Source organism: Pteropus alecto, unplaced genomic scaffold (assembly GCF_000325575.1).
Source record: "Pteropus alecto unplaced genomic scaffold, ASM32557v1 scaffold186, whole genome shotgun sequence".
Classification (NCBI taxonomy): Eukaryota; Metazoa; Chordata; class Mammalia; order Chiroptera; family Pteropodidae; genus Pteropus; species Pteropus alecto.
This window is the reverse complement of record NW_006439190.1, coordinates 133536-151067: the sequence shown is the minus strand read 5'-3', so window position 1 is coordinate 151067 and position 17532 is coordinate 133536. Positions and strand designations below refer to the sequence as shown.

General features: G+C 39.4%; 1 protein-coding gene across 2 annotated transcripts in view; it reads right to left on the bottom strand.

The window, feature by feature from the left end:
• The window catches only part of TBC1D8 (TBC1 domain family member 8), a 99149-nt gene that overhangs the window by 48471 nt on the left and 33146 nt on the right, over window positions 1-17532 (bottom strand). Inside the window, exon 4 of one of the 2 annotated variants that reach the window (XM_025049785.1) lies at window positions 8736-8891. In XM_025049785.1, coding sequence (XP_024905553.1) covers window positions 8736-8891 — 156 coding nt within the window. The remainder of the gene's footprint in view (window positions 1-8735; window positions 8892-17532) is intronic. The other variant, XM_006916174.3, reaches the window with a different exon arrangement.

The window sequence follows — 17532 nt, the reverse complement described above, 5'->3', positions numbered from 1 at the left end:
TTTCTCCCTCTTGCAACAATTCTTTTGCATAAAATTTCCCCCTTACCTAAATCCTGATTTGTTTTTCTTTTGACATACTTAAGAATAAACATGACCTATGCAGAAACTTGTAAGTTTTTAAGCCGGAATCAGATTTTCCTCTAGCATGTATCTTACAGGTCACCTAATTTCTACATGAGACATGGCTTGTTTGCCACAGGAAGCCCTCTAGAAGGATCTGAGCAAATATCTAGTTTCATCCTTTTCATTTTGGTAGATGAGAAGAGAGGGACTAGGCATGTGGGTTTCAAAATAAGATGACTTTGGTAAATGACTCTGTATTCAATGGTTCCTTAATAATCGAAAAAGGCAGAGTTTGAGAGAATCAAACTTTCATATAGTAAAACTACTATATGAAAGGTGGATGGGAAAGAATGCAATAGAAGCCATTATCTGAACTCATTAACTGGCCTAAGCTCATTAAGAGTAAGACCCCACATGACATGTGCCGCATGAGAGGATGCAGCATGAAAGATATAGACCTACCCATTAAGCATTCCTTTTTAAAAATTTGAACCTTAAATAAACTGAGTCTTTGTAAGCCCCTTCTAGTTTTCAGAAAATACGAAGGACTGAGAAGTGAGTTACGTGATGCCTTGAGGAGGGAAACAGACGAATATAGCACGTGGACATTCTACATAAAAACTGGCCCCATTTTTCACCAAGTCAATGACTAGAGGAATTATGTGGGATGGGAGGAGGGGCGTGGAGGCTTTCTTGACTAAAAGAGACATAAGAGACACCAACCAAGTGGATTAGAACAACAGATTTATGAAGGATTCTTGAAGCCTGCAGGAAGCTTAAGTATGCAGTGAGTACCAGTAATAGCAAAGAATGCCAATTAACTCTATTAGTTCGGCAATACCATTACAGTGAGGTCAGAATGACCATATATTTACTAAAATATAGGGGTGAAATATATTTCTAGGATTTGCTTTAAAGTACGTCAGGAGCAGGTAAAAAGGAGCTCAGATAAAGGTTAGCAAACCTTGGTCCCAACGCAACTTGGGTAAAGGTCTTGATGCACCTTGGGTGATGGTCCTAAGGCAACTGTGTAATGAATCTGGAGGATTTCATTATACTGTCCTCTCTACTTTGGTGTATGTTCTTAAATATTTATAAAAGAATTTAAAACCCCTTAAAAAAAAAAGGGGGGCATAATCCTGGATCACTGACCACCCATGAGGAATATCCTGGAAAATCAGAAGTGAAAGCAGAGTAAAAAAAAAAAAAAAAAAATGGACAGAGAATTTCATACTCTGAATTTCCTTTTAAAACCAAGATCACACCCAGCCCCCGGCAACGCAGATCTATACGATTCTAATGTATGTCAGGGAAGACCGAAAAACAGCAAGTGTGAAAGGAGCTCTCAGGAACGCCTGGAAGCCAGCATGACACACCCAGACCAGAAAAAAACAGCAGGAAAAGGCACACTCCTGACACCACAGCAAGTCAGAATGGTTCTCTCACACTCTGCCTTTCTCGATTATTAATCATTGAATACAAAGTCATTTACCAAAGTCATCTTATTTTGAAACCCACATGCCTAGTCCCTCTCTTCTCATCTACCAAAATGAAAAGGATGAAACTAGATATTTGCTCAGATCCTTCTAGAGGGCTTCCTGTGGCAAACAAGCCGTGTCCCATGCAGAAATTAGGTGACCTGTACGATAATATGCTAGAGGAACGTCTGATTCCGGCTTAAAAACTTACAAGTTTCTGTATAGGTCATGTTTATTCTTAAGTATGTCAAAAGAAAAATCAGGATTTAGGTAAGGGGAAATTTTATGCAAAAGAATTGTTGCAAGAGGGAGGAAAAGGGCTAATTGTAATGGAGGGGGACTACTGCAATGGAGAACTCAGAGCATGGGGTCTTCAAGTATCTTCCTGGTTTAAAAGTTGTTTTTTGTTTTGTTTTTTTTTAAATATGACTTTTGACCTCCAAATTTACTAAGGCTAAAACCTGGGCTCAAGAATTGCCTGCTTTTTAAATAACTATAAGCAACATCCTAATGGAAGAACATCTTCAGTGGGTTTAATTACTGAAGCATAAGCAGAACTGCTTTATTTAAAACAGTAAGCCTGGTGATAGAAACTCCCTAGTAGAAAAAAATTAGCATGGCACCCCTCAGCAATTTCCAAGTGTAAGTTACACATGGAAAATTCCAGCCAATGTTGTTCTAAGGAAATCCCAAGCAACTGAAAATAAGTGTGACACCTCACATGAGTGACCTCAGACTATACACCCAGAAAAGGCTCCACCTTTCCTCTTGCCTCCTTTCCTTGAAGTGCACAGTGAGTTCTGTTCTTAAAAAATATCTGGCTGGTACTTCCTTTGCTGCCCTGGCACAAAGTTCACCAAGACATTAATCTAATCCACGCTGGGACATGTGGATTAGATAATAAAATTTGCTCTCCACAGACGAGGCAAACAGTGATGATGTGGAATACAAAAAACTAAAACTCCAGCCATGGTCAAGGGCAGAGAAAAGAGATGACAGTACATCAGAAAGAACACTCAAAACATTTTGTAAGAACTTGCACCTGGGCCACCAGTGAGGTACCCCTGACGCAAGATGTGGCCCTGGCAAGTCACTAAGCAACCTGTACCTTGCTTCTTCCCTCTCTGATACCAATAATTATACCTGCTAATACACTGTTGAGAGGATCAAATGAGGAAGTAAAGTATTTTTTAAACTGAAAAGCATAACTTCTGTGATTCTCAGTTTCTTAAAACATATGCCATCTTCTGATTAGCAAAAATACCAGCGCTTTCTTTAATGATCCTTGAAATTTCACAATCATGTTTTTCTATTTGCTTAACCTAAAACATTAAGTTTTTTTTCAAACTACACATATACCCGCTCCCAAGATACAGATTTGCATCTGCCCAGCCAGTGGGCATCTATCTCCCCTTAGTGGGCTTGAAACTCTCTGCATCTGCTGGTAGAAGCCAGTATCACGGTGTCATCACTCACACCACCACCTGTCTTCTTTTTCTGTTTTCCCGCTCTTATTTCACTCAAGACCATGGGATAGACCTTGCAAGGAACATGAGGACTTTGCACTTAGGCTGCCATAAACAGGATCACAAAACTACTCGGCACTCTGGAGTGTAAACTCAGGTCTGTAAAAACATGAATGCTATTAAAAGATGATCCATACAAAGGTTTAATTGTTTCTCATAAAGCTTCTGTGATCTTGGCCCTGTTCTTGGCAGGACACCACCCTGGTTCCCTCTGAGCATAGCAATCAAGTCTTTTTTTAGTAACCAGAAAAGACAATCTACACCATATATGAATTAATCGATATTAAAAGGTCAAATTATTGCATAATCAATTCAACTCCTGGAACGATCTAGGCAGATAATCCAGAGTCTTGCTTGGGCTTTTTTATTTCCTAAAAACCAGGCAAAGACAACAGCTAACTCAATGTTTAGAGCCATGGTAAAGAATAAAACTGTGTGCATGAATAACACAGCAGTAGCATCAAGAACCACCTACCAACAGGAACATGAAATAATAAATCAGTAACTCACAGCCTGGTGTGGCCTGGACTTCTCAACTGTAGGACAAAGCACAGGCTGAGACCATCAGACAGAGAAACCCTGACAAAACCTCATTCTTCCAGGGCCCCAAAGAGCTCTTTACAGCTTAGGTGTCAAGTCAGTCAAAAGCTGACCCACCTGCAGGCTGGAGCCCTGGGCCTCTAATCCCCACCTGGTTTCTCCCTCTTCTGACCATGATTAGAAATTATCTCCTGGGATTCAACTCTCCTGGTTCCATACACTATGTCCTTGGTTTCTACTTGTGCACCAATCATCATAGATCTGATTTCGAAAAGAAAGCAGACATGCAATAGATTACTATTTGGCCTTATAAGGAATGAAACTGACACATACTGCAATGTGGATAAACCTTTAGGATATTATGCTGAGTGAAATAGCCAGAGACCAAAGGACAAATACTGTGTTGACTCCCCTTACATGAGGTCCTTAGAGTAGTCAGACTCATAAAGGAAGTAGAATGGTGGTTTCCGAAGCTGGAGGAGGGGCAATAGGGAGTCTCAGAGTTTCAGCTTGAGAAGATGAAAAAAGTCCTGGAGATGGATCATGTGTGAATGTAGTTAATGCCACTGAACTGAACACTTAAAAATGGTTAAGATGGTAAATTTTGTTATGTGAATTTTACCACAATAAAAATTTTTTTTAGAAAAGAAAGCAAGACCCCTGTTTTACAAGTTTTTCTACTGCTCAATGATCCTGGCAGCTGAGTACAGAGCTTCAGACCCAGGCCACTGCCCACCCCTGGAATACCCCACGCTGCTCCTCCAAAAGGGCTCAAGTTGTCATTGTGATCCCACACACCACCTCCCCTCCAACTATACAGAAGTCCGGCCCTTATTGTCCACACACTTCACTGCTCATTTGCTCACCTGCTCTTTCCTGGGCACTGGAGGGTCAGCGGTGAACATGACTATGAGGCAACTTATTTTCAGGAGGGAGACAAGCCCCCCCAAAAACCAAAAAACAAACAAACAAAAAAAAACAAAACAGGAAATGATAGGAGTGATAAGTACCGGAGAGACTCGGGTGCCAGAACAGAGAAAACAATCGGCAGGGTGTGAGGGGTGGCCTGTCTGAGGTGGGGACGTCTGGGTCCTGACCTGAATGACAGGGCACATTCCTCTGTCCACCCTCTCACATGTACTCATAGATAATCTCTCGATATCTGTTGGCCACCGAAGCCATGTTTATAAAGCCTTCGGAGTCTTTGGTCCACGTAAGTTAAACAAATAATAGCAACTTTTCTCTTGTCTGCTTCCAACCAGTCATTCACAGATCTCTGTTTCCAAATAATAATATTGTTTACCCATGACATTATCCACCCATCTCTTCCACTTCTGCTTATAAAGAAACTGGGAAAAACGTTCTCAAGCCTCTATGTCTCCCCATACTGTTGTGCGAGCAGCCAAAATCCAATGAAGATATAAATCATTCTTGCAGGCCACTCTTCCTGTCCCTGCCCACGTCTTGGTGCCACCCAGGCCCTTTCTACTGTTCTTGTTTGTGCTCTATCTGAGACCTGAAATCCTGAGCAGGAATCCTTTCTCAATGCTCAAGACACAATAAAATATTAAATATGGTGAGTCAATAACACACTGTAAGAAGCCCGAGTACTCCCCAAATAGGCCTAAGTATCTAAATCAATACTATAAGCCCCAGAAACAAATACCCTCACCATTTTCTCTTCCTTAACCCAAGAAAAACTGCACTGAAGAGTACAATTGCTTACTTGGGGGACATTCTCTGGCCAATATGAAAAAGAAAGTGAAGCATCTATAGACCTGCCATGGTTCAGGTCCAAGGCAAATGTCTAGCCAAGTGGAAATTAAAGGTAGTAGATCTTGGTTCAACAGAAAGAATGGTTTAGGAGTGAAATCTGCTCAGGATGACTACTCTGGTGGGGTGTGGGGAGCCAGTGTAAGCCGCTACAGCTGTGATGGCAGGCGATTTGAAGAGAGATATATATGCCATTCCAAATATATACCCTTTGATGCAGCAATTCTTTATCATGTGCTTTTCGTGAGTCCTGTCCTGTCTTGCTTTCCTAATCCTTGCTCCACCTGTACTTGCCATTGCTAGGTTGCTATCTGTATTCCTCATGGCCCTGGAAAGCCAGATGGAAGGAGACCACCCCGCCTCTTCACACCCAACACCAAACACATGTCTGGTGCGTGGCAAGCATCAAACGCTTCAAATAAATCGACTGCGGGGATTGTGAGTGTCCTGGAATCTTTAAGTATAACGCCCATTTAAGTTTTTAAAACCCTTTTAAAAATCAGAAAGAGTGAATGAGTAAATTAGGCTACGACTATAAGGCTGAATGCTGTGTAGCTATTATATTGTATCGCTGTAGTTTCAAGGTCCTCCCAGGGCCCAACTGGCTACTGTCAGCATCAAGGATAAAACAGTTCAGGAACTGAGCAGAGTTCCAACCCTGCCAACTCCCCAGAAGCCAGTCTAGTGAGAAAAAAATCCAAATATCCCCATCAAAAGCCTCAAATTCAGAGCGAAACCAAGTCGTTTTGCCTGGGCAAAGAGAGAGGAGAGAAACAGGGGAGAAAAAGGAACAGGGCTCTGCCATCATATCCCATGCCCAGCAGCACACCAGTCCTCTCTGCTGTCCCCAAAATGCAAGTTAAAAAGTCACACTCACTATGTTAGTGCAAATAACATAGCGCTGGTCTGAGGTAACTATGTCTGAGCATGAACAAGATGAGGAGAAACACAGCTAAGCAAGATACTGGACAGCACAGAAGAACAAATGAGAATGAGGTGTTCAAAAGAGAGATTCTGTCCTAGAAGAAAATGGAACACTCAGAGAAGCAAAGGAAATTCTCACGAAGGATTCATGCTCCCACAATAAAAACATGAATAAAACAAGAGCTCAGAGATGAGATGGTGAAATAATAGAGGTGAGAGGGAGATTGGAAACCTCAGGAAATGAATAGAGGATCAAAACAAACAAAAAATCGGTAAATAAGTTCAAAGCAGCAAAGTATGGAATACATTGGAATTTTTTACTTAGAGGAAAGAGGAACGGCATGGAGAGTGCAGTTGAAAAAGGCAGATAATCAGACAGAAATGAAAAGCAAACAAACCACAGCTGTCCAACATAAAGTGTTCTTGATGTAGAAAATGCAATAAATAGAACATAAATGCACTTTTAAAAATACATATACAGAATATGAAAATTTCCTAAAACGATTCATCAATCTGCATGTGGAGAGAGCACATCAAGTTCAAGAAAAATTTAACACAATGTGCTCAAGGCAGTAACAAATTGTAACCATGTTACTAAACTTCAACAATAAAGACAGTTATATGCACAAAAATCACATCACTCAAAAGGGGAAGGGGGATCAGATCGGCCTGAGATTTTTCCCACTGCCACATTAAATACTGAAAGATCCCAGAGCAACAGCCACCAAGCTCTAGAGTATGGCCATGGACTATCATACTCAGCCAAGGTGTCATTCAAGTCCAAGAGCAAGGGACAAACATGTGCAAATGTGAGTCACTTTGGAGGGAAGAAAACAGGAATGTAGTCAATTAAAAGATGAGCCAAAATAAAAGATTCTACATTGGGAAAGTCATACCTGAGTAGAAGCATTAAATTAATCTAAATAGAGAACAGAGCCAAACAACGATGGAAAGCAAAGTTACAAAACAGGAATTACAATGTAAAATTAATAATGAAACTTTTTAAAGAGATTAGAGAAGTAGGGTAAGAATAAGAACGCTTGTTTCCCTGTCCTTGAGGATGAGAAATCAATAAACATCAGAATTGAAACACTGTTTTAAAAAGACACAATTCTAACCTTGTAATGCTTTCAAAAATTGCTTCCCTTAACCTTAAGTGAACCTTTTAGAAAATAAGCTCTCTTTTGTTAAAGAAACATTTGCAGTTTAGTTTCACTACAGCTTCTTTTCCTATTGAAATCAAGTAAAAACTGAATACTTTTATTAGAAAACAGCAGTCAGAAAAGTCGTATTTTTATATTTCTATCCTTCATAACTATCCTTGTACCTGTCTAAATGAATTATAGTCATCCAGGATGATGTGAGCCCAGTGACTAGAGGTCACCTGGGGTGGCTAGGATGTGGGACCAAAGATAATTTCTTCTTTGCACCTTTCAATGTTAATTAATGTCTTTATTTTGAGCATGCACCGTTTTTATCATTTTATGCAAATACAAGCTGGTTCATCTTAATTTATAAAAACAAAACGGGCTGGGAAAAAAAAACATGCCAAGATGTTAACAGCAGTTAGTATTGGATGGTTGATATGGATGACAATTTTCTTCTTTGTACTCTTGTATTTTTCCCAGGGGAAAAACAAAACAAAACAAAGCAACGTTGTTAAAGAATGAGAGGTGATGTTGAAAGTCTATGTATGGTAGCTTGTAAACTGTTAAGAGAAAAGGCAAAACCAAAAAACTATGTGTATTAGAAGAGTGATTCGTCCTGGATAAAGGATTATAGGTGACCTTTTTCCTTCTCTTACCTATTTTTTAATTTCTAAAGGTAAATGGTGAACATTTATTACTTGTGTAATTAAAAAGTCACCTCTTGGTTTTGGTTTTTAATACAAGAGACTTCTCAGAATGTAAGGGCTGCCAGCCCCAGAGATGCCTGAGTGGTGAGAGGAAAACTGGCTGGTGCCTACAGGAGGGGCTGAGCCTCAGGTGGACAGAATGAGAAGGTGATCCCTGAATTCCCATAGGGCACAGCAGCCCAGTGATTCTCTTGGTGCATATGTGGAACAGGAGATGAAGGCTGCCCCACATCAGACACAGCCTCTAACATTTCCCCCATTATAATAGGTATGCACACCCAAGAACACGTTTGTTGTGTCAGACACAAGATTAAGAAAATGTAAGGCTTGGACAGTATGTTTGGCTCAATACATACTCAGGATACAGCAGCATGAGACAACACACCACTCAAAAGCCTGTCAAGCTCCAGCTAAGTTGTCTACACTTATTGCCATTATATGCTTTTGACGGTTAAAGAACAGCTCAGAAAAGCAGATGAGGTTCTAAAAGGAGTTACCTTCAAGCTCCACCAGCATGCAGGTACGCAGTGTGCTCAGACATTAAGGTTTGGAAATTCCAACTGAAACAAAACTCACCCGTGGCTATGGCCCAGTAAACGTCTGATCCACTCAGTAACTCACCACATGCTATGGGAGAATAAACCTGGGACCCGGGAACTTGGAGCAGAATTCGAAATGGAGCCACCCGTGCATTGGAGTCCAGCACCGCATCCAGAGCGCCTACCAGGCGACCTTCAAAAGAGAAAGAAAGCGTATGTCTGAGCACAGGGACTGACCTGGCCAAGCAGCCCAACTGTAGCACTACTCCCTGTACAAGGGCAGTGAGGTGTCTGGACGCCACACTGCTGCTGGCCGGTTCTTCCACACATACCCCCGCCCCTCCGCCCCCCAACCACACCCATAAAAGCCGAGCTCCATGGGGCCCAGGGCTCTGGCTGCCTTGTATTCCTTTCCCAGAATTTGGAACAGAGTCTGGCACTTCTAGGCACTCAGCAGATTTGCAGAACCAGTGAAGAAATGAACAAGGGGCCTGGACAAGCCACTTAACATAGCTAATTGTTAGCATTCCTCAGGGTCTCGATAGGAGAGGCACAGATCTGGAGTCAGAATGTCTGACTTGAATCTCTGCTCCACCACTTTCAAGCTGTGTGACCTTGGGCAACTTACTTAACCTCTCTGTGCTCCGATTCCCTTATTTGTAAAATGGAATGATCACAGTATACCTACCTCATTGGCTAACTGAGAATTAAATGAGTGAATGTATTCAGCATTCAAAGTGCTTAGATTACTACCTGGCCGTAAAAAGTACTATGTAAGCATGGCCCATCATTGTTATTTTGTCATCATCTCAAAGGTGGAAGAAGACCTGTCTACCAGAAGGGCACTGTGGGAAGCCAATAAGAAAACACATTGAAGTCCTTCACAGACCACATGCAATGATAAGCGTAACCGCTTATCATTTTAAGGAAGGCATCATGATTCAACAGCAGACCAAAAATAAATAAAATGCAGCATTGGTTCTTCCATAATCTTCCACTGCCTGGGAACCAAGACGGCTGAGAGGATTAAGCTTCTCACTTTACATATAATTGCTCCGCAATAAATAAGCCCTAAGTTATGGCCACAAGTCTCCTGAGCAACTAATATACATACTTTTGTTTTTAACAACCTCAAACATTAAGTTGAATCATTAGAGAATAAGCTACTGATTAATACCCTAAATCCCCAAATACTGTAGTTATGTTTCATAAAAGCTTGGACATCCTCCTATATAACCACAGTACAACCACCAATGTCAAAAAATTAAGATAAATTCCTACCCTCGAATCCTCAGATCCCATTCAAATGTTACAAAATATCCCAGTGATGTCTTTTTGCTACAATGGATCCAGTTCGGAATCACATATTGCATTTAGTTGTCATGTCTCTTTGGTCCATCTGAGTATATAGACATTTCTCAATCTTTGACTTCCATGATGCTTTTAAAAATTACAGGCCAATGTTTCTGTAGAATGTCTCCCAGTTTGTATTTGTCTGCTATTCCAGCACAATTAGATCATAATTTAATTCAGGTTATCTCTGGCAAAAATCACAGAAGTGATGTTGCATCCTTTTCATCACACCCCACCAGGTGGCAAATGATGTTGATTTTGTCCTATTACTGGTAAAGTTCCCTTTGCTCACTTGATTAAGACAGTGTTTGAAAAGCTGCACTGTGAGGTTAGCCCTTTTTCCCTTTGTAAGTAACAAGTATTCTGAAGAGAGATACTTTGAAACTGTAGATTTCCCATTCCTCAAATTTTCAATTTATTCAATTATTTATACAAGTATGGTTTCACGTTTTCCTATTTTATTTAATGGGTTATAATCCACTATAATTATTTTGATGCTCAAACTGTCTCAGATTTGGGCCAGTGGAAGCCCCTTTAAGCTGGCTTCTGTGTCCTTTTGACATATCTCCATCATTTTGTACTTTCAGGAACAATAAAATAATCAAAGTTCATCTTGTACTTTTCTTGTTCCAGCCTTGGAATCAGCCATTTCTCCAAGGAGTCCAGGTAGGCTCATTGCTAACAAGGTACTCTCCAAGAACTTCTCAGTGGACAGAGCTGGGGACAATATGTCTGTCTGCATATATGTATGCATATGTATGCGTAAACATATTTATACACACATTTGTTGACATGTTACCTATTTTTCTTTTTATATACATCTATCTGTACAAAAACTGAGTTAACGTCCAATTGCGATCTAGTACTTTCAATTGCGATACAATACCAGTGTTTGTTCTAGTTTCTTTCCATATTTTCGACTCCTTTCTCCAACACGGAGAAATTCTAACTTCCATCATCCTTAATATATTCACTTATCAATGTACCTGCTGCTACCACCATTCCCTCCCTGGCAGATGTCCTCCTCATGCTATCCAAGCTTTGACTGCCCAAATACCCCATGTACCACAACAACCTTGATCTGTCCCACTCATTGATTTTAGGGGAAGAAGGAAGAAAGGGTACATGGGTTTTTATAGCAATTATTCCTTAGGTGGCTCAGTTTTTGCCTCCTTACTGGTTTGCTCCTAAATTACAGATAACAGAGGGTCTGAAAGCTGACTGCTGGATAAAGGGTCTACTACTTTACTATGGAATCTGAGCAGCAGCTTAGCAGCAATTGTGGTTAAAAACATGGGTGGGGGGGCAAGAGTAAGGTTAAAGATGCATTTGTATCAGACTGATAAAACATGTTTGTCTATCAAAGATTGGGGGTGGGAGAGATGAGGGAAGCTGATGGGAATTAGAAAGGGGCTATAAAACCCCCACCCATCCCACACACATACACTTGGCACTGCCACAAAAATTAAGAGATCTGTGATAGAATCCATATCTAGTTTGGTAAAAAGAAAAATCCGAGCAACAAAAGAAGGCAGTAGAGCAGCCACAACACAGTCTTTTTGATTGGAAAGAGTAGAGATATTTTGATTGGAAAGAGTAGAGACCCAGGAGCTTTTGCAATGATAAGGATGTTTTATGCCAACACATCTGAGCAATCCAACCCCTTCAACTGGTGGGAAGGTCGGGAAGGCAGCAATTAAAAAGCAACAAGGGGACTTCTGGTTTCAGCTCTAACACATAGGGGCTTGGGAGTTGTCCACTCTCATCCTAACAAGAAAAAGCTGAGCAAATTGAAAATCAATGACTTGTCTTAGACCCATCAGAGAACTGAGGTCACAGGTCAAAACATAACCCTAAAATCTGGAGAAACTGGAGAGTCCATAGTCACAGCTGAGACTGGCCTACTTGGAACGGAAGCCACTGGAGCCAGTAGGAACTGGTAGGAACACTTAAACGGTGCTAGGAGCTGCGTGTAGACTAGCATGAGTGGGAAACTCCTGACAACAAGAGCCTTGGGGGCCCCCAAAATTGCACAAGTCTATCCCTAGGAACCACACTGGGTTCTCATTATGAAAAGCCAATGAAGATCCCCTGGTGGCGTCATCACCATGCACTATGCTCAGAGCATTCTCTATAACAAGGGCCCACTCCCTAAGGGAAAGACTTCCCAGAGCCTAGCCTAGCTGCGGGAAGGATGTTTCTCAGACTCCAAGCCCCTCTAGCCTCCTAAGGAGGTGGGGTTGGGGGCAGCTAAGAAACACTGTGAAGGGCACAGCCCAGAGACACAGGCCCATTACAGACTGAGATTCACTGACCACAGGACGCTTCCCCTCCCCTACACTTTACCACTGTGGCTACAGGCTCCAGAGTAATGGCTGTGGATGACAGCTGAAAGGGCTGCCAGACTCCCTCTGAGAAAATGCTCTTTAAAAAACCCAAAGACAAATGGGGGACCAAGACAAGGGTACCTGAGGAATCTAAAACCTCTGGCCCCACAGCAAATATTAAACACAGCCCAAGTCATAGTCAGAACAGCATAAAACTCACACTAAAGAACCATTTCTTCATTTCTTACTACCTGATGCATCATGTCTGGCTTTCAATAAAGAAACAAAAACTGAAAGATGAGAAATAACGCAGTCTGAAGAGACAAAGCAAGCATTAAATGAGTCTCATACATGGCACAGATCCTAGAATTATCAGACAAAAAATTTCAAATAACTATGATTAGTAGGTTAAGGGGTCCAATGAAAAAGGTAGGCAATATGTAAGAACAGACAGGTAATGTAAGCGGAGAGATGAAAACTCTAAGAATTAATTGATCTAAAAGATAAATGTTTAAAATAGTAAAAATGCATTGAGTGATTACTGCATACAAAGAAGTGAACTGGATGATAGGAAAGGCAGGATGAGAGGGAGAACCTGAAAATAAGATACCTTGCTTCATGAGAAGCAGTGTAACGTTATTTGAAGGTGGACTTAAGGTTTGTTTAAAATGTATATTGCAAATTCTAGGGCAACTACTACAAACAAATTTTTTAAGAAGCATAACTGTTATCCTAAGAGTAAAGAAAAATGTAATAAAATATCCAATTAAAACCACAGAAGGCAGAAAAACAGTTAAAACCCAAACACAATAACTAGAAAACATATGGTAGATATTAATCCAACTATATCAATAATCACTTTAAATGTAAATGGTCTAAATACACTGACTAAAAGACAGATTTCAGAATGGATGGGAAAAAAAAGCCCAGTTATAAGCTGTCCACAAGAAACCCACTTTATTAAGACTCAGGTTAAAAGTAAAGGGTGGCGGGGGTGGGGAGGGGAGTTTAAGAAATAAAGATATGCCATGCTAACACTAATGAAAAGAAAGCCAGACTAACTATATTAATTTCAGACAGAATAGACTTCAGAAGAGGAAAAAAATATCAGTAATGAAGAGGAGCATTAAATAATAAAGGGGTGAATTCTTCAAGATGACATAACTGCCCTTAACATCTGTGAATCTAATAACAGGGCAACAAGATGCAGGTACTAAAAACTGATAGAACTGTAAGGAGAAATAGACTATTATAGTTGGGGATTTCAATGCCTATCTTTCAGGAATCGATAGATTAAGCAGGCAGAAAATCAATAAAGATAGAGTTGACCTAAAAAGTACTATCAATCGACTGGATCTAAATGGCACGTATAGAACATTCTATCCAACAACAACCAAATACAGTCTTCTCCTGTATGGAACAGTCACCAAAATAAAGTATGTTTTCTGGCCCAGAAGATGCCCTGACAAATTTAAAAATAGAAATCATATAAAGTATGTTCTCAGATCACAATGGTATTAAACTAGAAATCAGTAACAGATTACTGGACAATCTACAAATACATGGAGGTCAAACACACTTCTAAATAACACATGGCTCAAAGAAGTCTCAAGAGAAATTTTTAAATATTTGAACTAAATAAAATGAAAATACAACTTAGAAAAATTTGTGTGATCAGCAGTGCTTAGAGGGAAATGTATGACAATAGATGCATAGATTAGAAAAGAACTAAAAATCAATAATGTAAGCATCTCTTGTAGGAAATTATAGAAAGAGCAATTTAATCATAAAGAAATCAGAACAAAATCATAAAAATTGAGTGAAAATTAGCAATATTAAAAATAAAGATATAAATCTAAAAACTGTTTCTTTGAAAAGATCAATGAAATTGATTTCTCTCTAGGCTAATGAAAGAAAAAGGAGAGAAGATACTAATTACTAATATCAAAAAGTAAAGAGGGGTCATCTCTCTTAATATTAAAAGAATAAAGGAATACTATGAACAACTCTGTGCCCATAAATTTTATGACTGACATGAAATAGACCAAGTCCTTGAAAGACATGAAATACCAAAATTTACACAAGGAGAAAAGGATCATTTGAATAAGCCTATATCTAGTAAAAAATTGAATCAATAATTTGCCAGCCCCCTCAAAAAAAACACCAGGTATATACAGTTTCACTGATGAATTCTACTAAATGTTAAGACATGATAACAATTCTCTATAATCTCTCCCAAAAAAAACGAAAGCAGAAGGAACACTTCCTACTCATTCTATGAGGCCAGCATTATCATAATACCCAAACCAGAGAAAGAGATTACAATAAAGGAAAACTACAAATCAATATCTCTCATGTGAAAATCCTCAACAAAATACTAGCAAATAAATCCAACAATGTATTAAAAAAGTTATACACCATGAACAAATGGGACTTATTCCAGGTATGCAAGACTGGTTTGACATTTGAAAAATCAATCAATGTAATGCACCACATCAACAGGCTTAAGAAAAAAATCGTGTAATCATATCAATTCATGCAGAGAAAGCATTTGATAAAATCCAACATCCATACATGATTTTAAAAAATTCACCAAACTAGGAATCAAAAACTTCTTTAGTCTGATAAAGAACATCTACAAAAACCCTATAGAAAACATCAGTTAACAGACCTAGATGTAAAATGCAAAACCATAAAACTCATAGAAGAAATTACAGGAGAAATTTCTTGGTGATTTGGGTTTGGTGATTACTTTTTAGAGACAACACCAAAAACATGATCCATAAAAAAAAAAAAAAAAAAAATCAAAAATGATGTTAGACTATTAACATTAAAAGCTTTTGCTCTACAAAAGTGTTAGCAAACACATATCTGATAAAGAATAAGTATCCAAAATATACAAAGAATTCTTAAAACTCAACAATAACAAACAGCCCAACTAAAAATAGGCAATAGATATGAACAGAAACCTCACAACAGAAGATAAACAGTTGACAAATAAGCATATGAAAAGTTACTTAATATTTTTTCACTAGGGAATTACGAATTAAAACAAGATACTATTATCTACTTGTTAGAATAAAAAAAAAATGAGAACACCAACTGCTGGTGAGGATGTGGCACAACTGGAATTCATTCAATGCTGATGGGAATGCAAAGTGGTACAGCCACTTTGGTAGCTTGGTAGTTTCTTGTAAAGCTAAAAATAGTCTTTTTATACCATTCAGCAATTACACTCCTAGTTATTTGCCCAACTGACTTGAAAACTTCTGTCTACACAAAAACCTGCATGCAAAAGTTTATAGAAGCTTTATTTGTAACTGCTCCAAACTGGAAGCAACCAAGATGCCCCTAAACAGGTAAATGGAGTAGTATTCAGTGATAAAAGAAAAAGATATCGAGGAACCTTAAATGCAATTGCTAAGTCAAAGAATCCAATCTGAAAGACTACATGTGACATGATTCCAATTATTCTGGAAAAAGGAAAAGAGAAAACTACAACAAGGGTAGAAAGATCAGTGGCTGCTGAGAGGAAGGGGTTGAATTAGTCAAAATAGGGTAATTTTAGGGTGGCGAAACTATTCTGTATGATACTGTAATTGTGGGTATATGATTTGTCAAAATCCACAGAAGCTTTCAGCACAGAGTAAACCTTAATGTTTGCAAATTTAAAAAATCATTTAGCAGGTCAGGGGATCCCCAACTGAATGTAGAATGTGACCAAAAAACCTCACTGTGTTACAAATGTATGAAACGAGTAAATGAAGAGGGTGAGAGAAAAGGGTGTTGATCTCAGTAACTCTGGAAATGAACAGAGTCCATAGGAAGAAAGGCCAAAGAGATGTACATGATGACGATAGTCCTGCAGGTATGGGTTACCAACTCCGATGCTGCTACACGTGGATATAGAAATAAACAATCAAGAGAAAAGATGGTGGAGGGTGAGAGCAAGGTTTTTAGTGGGCATGGAAGTTTGCAGATGGCAAAGGAACAAGAATAGTCCGTACAGTAATGAATCAAAGGCATTGGTATGAACTCATGTTTAATGTACTACAGACAAATGACTATACACAGAAATACTTATAGATGTGTCTATACAAGGGTTAGTACACATGCATCTATTTCCTTGCTCTGTCAAATGAGAGAGCCTGGAAGCAGGGGACATGCCCAGTGCTCAGATCTCGGTTTCTACCATTCTTCAATAAAAGGAACCAGGTTTTTTTGGGAAAATGGCTGATTCTAGAACTAGAGCATGAAATATAGATGAGCCTGGAGCATCTTGTTGTAGTAGAAAGTAAGACTCAAACAAACCCCACAGTATGGAAACCACAGTACAGGAAGCACCGAGAGTAACATTAGAGAAACCTGACAAACCAGGTGATCAACATCAACAGTCAAAAATCATGTTAATAGGATATATCCTTGATATTAGGCAATAAGAACAGCACTTTACCTGTTTTTCCTCCCCCAAAATAATAACCCCAGTTTAGTCCCGAGAAAAACATCAAATTCGGTTGAGGAACATCCTACAAAATTTCTGACCAGCATTCCTCAAAACTGTTAAAGTCATTAAAAACAAGGAAATTCTGAGACCTATTCACAGCCAAGATAACAACAAAATGTATGTGGTACCCCGAATGGGATCTTGAAAAAGACTGAGGAGATCTGAACAAATTTGGACGTTAATAATCATTGTATTTCTGCTGCCACTGTAACAAATTACCACAAAAATAGAAGCTTAAAACAAATTTATCTTACAGTTCTGTAGTTGAGAAGTCGGATCTCACCGAGAGCTAAAATCAAGATTGCACCAGGTACCACTCGCAAGGCCACTCCCTTTACTTGGCTCATGGCCCCGTCCTTTTTCAAAGCCAGCAATGCCAGGACCAGTTCCTCCCACATGCCTCCCTCTGCTTCTCTGCAGACTCCCATCTCCAGTTGTGATTACATTGGGCCCACCTGGATAATCCAGGAACTTCTCCCTATTTGAAGATCAGGTGATTGGCATCTATAATTCCACCTGCACCCTAAACTCCCCTTTGTCTCGTAATCGAATATATTCACAGGTTTTAGTCATTACTCTGCCTACCATAATGATGTACTGATACCATTTCATTATATAAGAAACAGTATCACACTAATGTAACAACAGGA